Here is a 7561-nt window from a genome sequence, read left to right on the forward strand (position 1 = left end):
CGACCTGGCTATAGGTACCTAAAAACACAATTTCAGTACATCAATAAATTATTTTTATTTGTGTTTTTTCATGAATTTTATTGTTTGGACTAACTTCTTAATTTAAAGAATGGTTGAGTAATGGAATTAGGATATGTAATTTTTTTTCCAAATAAATAAGCATAATAAAAATAATTATAATAATTAATTTTTATATTCCCGCGTTGATCCGGTGTAGCCAACATACATTTTTTTTGGCTTGTTAAATATTTACTCTAAGGCTCGCCCTGTGTTTTTTTTTGTTATGATAACAAATGTTGCCTTTTGCGTTGCGGTAAAATGGCGGTTAAAAGAATGTATCTGATAACACTATAATAGATTTTAAGTTTCATGTTTGTGGGTTTTACAAATTTACAGTTAATTTATATGTGTGTTCGACGATAAATCAATTATTTAAACTTTAAAGCAAGTTCATAATATTATAGTTTGTTATTAACAGTAACTCAGTTTTTGATTTTAATGTTATGATTTCGTTTTTCATTACTACGTCTGCCTAAGAGTAAGTAACCCTGTTGCGCAATTATTATTATATGTTTTACACTGCTCAATTAATTTGGCTTTCTGTTGTAAAAGAGTGATTATTAGAAAACCAATCATATTGTTAAACGATTAAGTTATAATAAATGTACAAGTAGGATGTAGGTTATATAATTAATAGTTATAAAATAACAATATTGATAATTAAAGTTAAGTAAGACTGGCGACTGTAACAGAAATCGCGGCTAGAGATACCATACTACAGATTATATGAAACTGTATTTTCATTTAGTCTGTGCTTTGTGGCTATACAATGATTGAAAATGCAAATTATGTATTGAAGTAATTTAAACAAGTAGCTGTATAGGCACTTATCTAAATAAAGTCCAAATCCAAAACCACACAGATGACCATAAAAAATAATATAATCAATTTAAGTATCTGTAGTAATTTTTTTTTTCTTACAGTGCTACAAAAATTTTATATGACAATTCTCTTTAATTTTAATTTAACAGTGCCGATGACGAAGGTTTTTTATGATTTTCTAATATCAGTTTCTTTAAGTGTGAATGATAACTGCAAAATTACAGTAATATATAGCATACATATTTATAAGAATATCAAAAATCATAAGTTAGAAGTTTTGTGATAGGGATTTGAAGCTTGAATAACAGTTAATAATTTAATATTATTTATTGAATTTACAGATTGAAGATACTATAATATCATTTTATTTTATTTGAATTGCTTAGTTGATCCGTTATCACAATTTAAAATATTCTACTACTTTACTGCATGGTTAGGTTGTTTGATATTAAATGTGGTAACTAGTGAAATTGTTTTACTTAATCATTATTTAATTTGGTGAATAGAAGAAAATTCTGATTATGGACCACATTTATACAGAATTCAGTGATAATAAATATAACAGTATCTTTAGATATTGAGAAGACATTTTACCCATATGTGTTGCCTTTATCTTTTTAATGCATAACATGGACAATTTAACATTTACAATAATCCATTTTAAACTATTATTTTTAATATTAGAGTCAATTGACCTGATATCTAATTTAAGAATAAACATATTACCTCAAAATGTTTTTTTTTTATATTTTAATTTTGAAGCAAAAATGAACGCTTTAAAAACCTTTTGACATATCTAGATAAAATATTTACTTTTTAATTAGAAATTAATTCATTAAATATTAAAAATAACAAATTAAAAGTGATTGTTCTGAACGTTAAATTCTCCATATTATGCCTTATTAAGATACAAATATATATTCACTATACAGATTACAAGTATATGACTTCAAGTATTTTTTTAACAATTATTTTATTATAACCAAGACAAGACTATAACCATTTTTTGTAGTTAATAAATATTTTTAGTTTTTTTTTTTCATATTCATACTTTAATCACATAGCAAATTGTGATAGTAACGTTTAGACTATGGTTGATTAATTTTTGCTATTGTGTTACGAGTGTATTTTATAATAATTAATTTTAAGTTTAGTTATTTTGTTATAAACTTGTTAGACTAAATAATAGGTTATTATTAACATCAGTAAAATTTATTTTCCAGATTTATAATGCATATAAAATCCTTGGTCATTGACGGCTTTAAGTCATATGGAAAACGTGTGGAGTTGAATGATTTTGATCCAGAATTCAATGCTATAACTGGCTTAAATGGTACGGGGAAGTCAAATATTTTGGATGCAATATGTTTTACTTTGGGTATATCAGCTATGAACACTATACGTGCTTCAACTATGCAAGATGTTATTTATAAAAGTGGACAGGCTGGAGTTCATACAGCTACTGTCACTATCACTTTTGACAATAAAGACAAATCAAGGTCTGCTCCACATTATACACACAACGATGAAATTGTCATTTCACGAGAAGTGGGAATGGGTTCTAAAAATACTTATAGGATTAATGGTCTTACTGTTCCGGCTAAAAAAATTATGGATTTTTTTAATTCTCTACAAATGAATGTTAATAATCCTCATTTCATTATTATGCAAGGTAGAATTACAAAAGTGTTGAATATGAAACCTATAGAAATATTGTCTATGATTGAAGAGGCTGCTGGGACTAACATGTATGAGTCTAAGAAAAGAAGTCTTGAAATGACAGTGGGCAAGAAAGATAACAAATTAAAAGAAATGCGAGATGTTGCCGACGAAGAGATTCTTCCAACTATGGAGACTATTGAAAAAGAAAAACAGATGTTAGAAGAATTAAATATGGTTCATGGTCAGTTAAGAATATTAAAGGAGAAGCTTGATAATTGGAATTATGTGCAATTAATGAAAATGGTAAATAAATTATCTGAGGATCTTAAGAAATTAAATGTTTTAAAACAGGATAAAGAAGAATTGATAGAAAAATCAAAAAATCAGATAAAAGATATGGAGGAAAAACTTAAAAAAGATGAGGAGTTGCTGAAAATAAATGGTGGAACTAATTTGAATAAATTAAAAGTTAAACTTGAAGAAACAGAAAAAGAAAAAGACAAAGTACAGCTTCAAGTAAATGCATGTAAAACAAACATAAATGTTGAAGTTAAAAAAATTAAAGATCTGGAAAAACAAATTAATAATAGTAAGAAAGGTTATGAAGCAAAGAAAAAAGAGATGGAAGACTTTAATGAGATGAATGCAGGTGTAGAAGAAGAGAATAAAAAAAATACAAACGATTTGGATGAGATTGATAAAAAAATACGATCATTAAATTCAGGAAATATATTTGGTGATGAAGATAATGGTTCAGTGCAGGAAAATATTAATAAATATAATTTAGAATTACAAAATCAGCAGACAGAAAATCAACAATGTGCAATTAAAATTGATGGATTAAAAAAAAAGTTAAATGAACACTTAACTGGTATGAAAGAAGCACAAAAAACGTATAACATACAAATGGCTCAATTAACAACTAAAGAAAAAGAATATGAGAAAGTTAAAGACGAATATATAAAAGCTAGTGAAGCATTAAATCAACATCATAATTTGAAATCAAGTCGTGATAATTTACTCAGAGAAGTACGCAATTTGAATTCAAAAACTGAATCGTTTGAATCGAACAATCCAAGTTTATTCTTTAGATACAATGATCCAAGACCTAATTTTGATCGACGTAAAGTGCATGGGCTTATTTGCCGTTTATTTACGCCTATTGATTTTAGATTTGAGCTTGCATTAACAACTTTGGCTGGAGGTAAATTATACTTTATTGTTGTTGAAGATGATACTGTTGGTAAAGATATTTTAGAAACCAATAAGTTTTCAAGTCGTGTGAATTTTATTCCTTTGAGTAAAATCAAATCTAATAGTTTGGATCCTAAAATTATAAGTAGAGCTCAGCAAATTGGTGGAGCCGATCAAGTTTTTCCTGCCATGTCACTTATTAAATATGATAAAAAACACTTAAAAGCTATACAGTGGGTATTTGGACAAGCATTTATATGTACTACCAAGGGAATTGCTGAAAAAGTTTGTTTTGACCAGGGAGTCAATAAACATTGTTTTACTTTGGAGGGTGATCATTTCAATCCTTCTGGTAGTCTTACTGGTGGAGCAAATACTCAAAGGCTTATTTTACAATCAATAGCGAAACAAGATGAAGTTTCAGTAGAGCTTCAAGCAAAAAAAGCTGAATTTGAAAAGGTGGATAATAGTTTGCAAGCCATGCATAATTTGCCAGAAAAGGTTGCACAGCTTAAAGATCGACAAATTTCTGTTCAAGAGGAGTTGGAAAAAATTAGATCAGATGTACATTTAGGACAACCTCATCAACAAGTTACTGAATTTAATAAAATTAATCAGCAAATAGCAGAACTGGAGTCTAAGTTGGCAGAAGGCAAAGCTAATGAAAAAAATTTGCAAAAAAAAATTAAAGAATTAGAAAATAAAATGAAAAATGCTGAGAATATTCTAAAAAAACAGCTAAGTGATGCAGAAAAAACTAGAAAAAATATTTTGGAAAAAATAAAAAAAAACAAAACTGAATACGATAAAAAAAAAAATAACTACAACAAATTAGAACTTGAAATAAAAGATTTAACTGGTCAGATGCAAGAAGAAGAAAATCAATTGGTTGAGTTAAATGTGGAGAAGAAACAACTTGAAGAAAAGCTTCTCACATTGATGTCTGAACTAGAAATAGCTGATGATAAATGTAAGGAGGCATCTAAAGAATATGAAGCTCAGAAAGAAATTGCAATGCAAAATTCTAATGCAATTCAAGAACATAAATATTTATTCAAGAAATTGATGGAAGAAATTTCAACTAATCAAGTTAATCTGGCTGAGCTTTCTTCAGAAATTACTAAAGTGACTAATGGATTAGTAGCTGCCCAAGAAAAATTTAAGGATATTGATAAGAGATTACCCGACGAACAAAAACAAATGGCACTTAAAATGGATTTTATAAATTTTAAATCTGGTAAGATACAGCATAGTATACCATTTTTTATTATAATGATAAATAATATATTTTGGGTTATTTATAAGTATTTATAATTTTTTGTTTTCATCAAACAATGCTGATTTTGTATTGGTTATGATAAGCCCATAGACCTATAAAACAACTAAATATGCTAATTGCATATAATATTTCCATAGGAATGTTGAAGTCATGCGGCTATATGCCAACAGGGCAATGTTTACAAAATAACTCAATAAATAATTTACCTATACTGAGTGATAATAATACAAATAACAAATTTATTTTCAGTTTCATATAATATTAAAACTTTGTAAACATTGCCCTTTTATAATATGACTGTAGACTTCAATATTATCATAAGGTTGACTATCTAGTTGTTTTTTATGTCTGGATAAATCTCAGCAATAAAAATGTAAAAACACGCACTAACATGCTTTATAATCATAAGTATTCTAAAAAATGTCAGTATTATGTTCATATCATATTTTATTTAAAGTAAAATATTCCCAAAAATAATTAGTAATGAAACAATAATTAGAATAACTGATGTATTATATGTATACTTATCAAAGTAATGTGTGTGTTTGGTGTTAAGGTATAATTGTAAGTTTATAGAATTAATAAAATAACTCATATTATTTATACATCATAATATGTTAATCAATAAGTATTTTGAATAGTTTAAATAATTATATATTATTTGTTCACAGAGGAATGCACTCGGTCAGTCAATGAACTGCAAGCTAGGTATGACCAATTAGCAAAAGTTGTAGATCCCGGAAAATTAAATAACTTTCATAAACATATTCAAGAGTATAAGCGCCTTCAAAAAAAACTGGAAACAATTGTAAAGGATAAAATTAAAATTAATGAAATAATTGAAGAATTAGAAGTAAAAAAACGTCTTCATTTACAACATGCTTCAAATCGTGTGAATATAGAGTTTGGAAAAATATTTAGTAGTGTATTACCTGGTGCCCAAGCTCGTTTAAAACAAACAAACGTAGATGACATCACAGCTGGCTTAGAGATTTGTGTTGCATTTAATGGACTATGGAAAGAAAGTTTAGAAGAACTAAGCGGTGGGCAACGCTCTTTAGTTGCATTGTCTTTAGTCTTAGCAATGTTGCTGTTCAACCCAGTTCCTCTTTACATTTTGGACGAAGTAGATGCTGCTCTAGATCTTTCTCATACCCAAAACATAGGCAAAATGTTGAAACAACATTTTAAACAATCCCAATTTATTGTAGTATCGCTCAAGGATGGAATGTTTAGCAATGCTAATGTTTTGTTTAGAACAAAATTTGTTGACGGATCTTCTGCAGTAACAAGAACTACTTGTAATCAAACATAAATTTAATATTGAATTTGTTTTTTTTTTATTATATAATGTTATAACAGAGTTATAAAATTAACAGTTGTATCCAACTTACATAGTATAAAGGTAGTTTGATTTGCTTCCTTTGTTTCTGCTATGCTGTATATGCTATGCTATGCTCCAGAATTGTATTTATTAGTTTAACATACCTTGTATATTGTTTTATTAATTTTTAATATTACTATGATAATCACCTAATAAGCATTTATCAAGGCATTTCAATTTTTTTTTATATATATTTATTTTATAGTTAAATTTTTTATTCATGTTTTGATATTTAAAAGTACAGCTACAATATTTTAGATGATAGATTTTAATATTATGCTTTTTTTCATACAAATATTTTTTTTTTTAAATATTTAGACATAGTTAATTTATACTTAACTTTCTTTACAATTATGTATATACAAGTTTTATATGTACGATTATAAATATGTAATAATATAAAATACAAATACCAAACATTTTACATTTTTAAATTGTAGAACTTAAAATTTAGTGGTATTATTGAATATAAATGAAGAAAACAAATATCTTGTATTTTTATTTTTAGTAAATTTAAAATTTACATTGGTTATTTTTTTTTTTAAATGATTGTTATATGACTAGATACATTAATTGTAATTTGTTTTACTTGTAAAATGTTGGTTTAAGATAAAAATAGTTGGTTTATGCTTTAATAAACTTAAATGATCCATTTATTATTAAATATAAAAATATAAAATAATAATTTTTAGTATTATATGTTTACATTCTTAATATTTTAAAATTCATAAACAGAATTTAGGATTATAAGATTAATGCATAACATTGTGTTTTTCATAATTATAATATTTTGTGCAAAACTAAATTCATTCAGAATTCAAATTATTCATTTCAAAGTAAAAATTGACTGTAATACTCAGTGTTTGGTTAAGTACTTATAAAATCTAGTTGATTGTACTAAAATGATTTTCAATTTAATATATTCTATAAATGAGTGTTTCTCTTATCAAACATTCATTATTTCAAAATCTACGAACGTTTTTGAAATTTTCTCATAGTTATCACTTGAAATGAAATATTTAAAAAAAGTACTTTTTTTATTGTTATAATTTTTAATATTTCGAATTTCTTTTTTCATAGTATTTTGATACATAAAAATCCGAATGAGTAGTTTATGAGTTAAAAGCTTAGGTAAGTAGAGTAGTAGACCAACATTTTTT

The 7561-nt window shown here is 26.1% G+C and overlaps 1 protein-coding gene across 1 annotated transcript; it reads left to right on the forward strand.

The window, feature by feature from the left end:
- Window positions 1-344: 344 nt before the first annotated feature.
- On the forward strand, window positions 345-6660 carry LOC113549051 (structural maintenance of chromosomes protein 2). Its single transcript, XM_026950197.1, has 3 exons — window positions 345-538; window positions 2106-4975; window positions 5689-6660. The coding sequence occupies exons 2-3, from the start codon at window positions 2113-2115 to the stop codon at window positions 6330-6332; spliced, it is 3507 nt and encodes a 1168-aa protein (XP_026805998.1). The 5' UTR covers window positions 345-538; window positions 2106-2112; the 3' UTR covers window positions 6333-6660.
- Window positions 6661-7561: the final 901 nt, after the last annotated feature.

Source organism: Rhopalosiphum maidis, chromosome 4 (genome assembly GCF_003676215.2).
Source record: "Rhopalosiphum maidis isolate BTI-1 chromosome 4, ASM367621v3, whole genome shotgun sequence".
Classification (NCBI taxonomy): Eukaryota; Metazoa; Arthropoda; class Insecta; order Hemiptera; family Aphididae; genus Rhopalosiphum; species Rhopalosiphum maidis.

Excerpts from the sequence above, each read along its gene's own strand:
- LOC113549051 (XM_026950197.1), top strand. The coding sequence starts at position 2,113 with ATGCATATAAAATCCTTGGTCATTGACGGCTTTAAGTCATATGGAAAA. Across the intron at positions 4,976-5,688 it reads TTTTATAAATTTTAAATCTG|AGGAATGCACTCGGTCAGTC; the intron begins GTAAGATACAGC and ends ATTTGTTCACAG.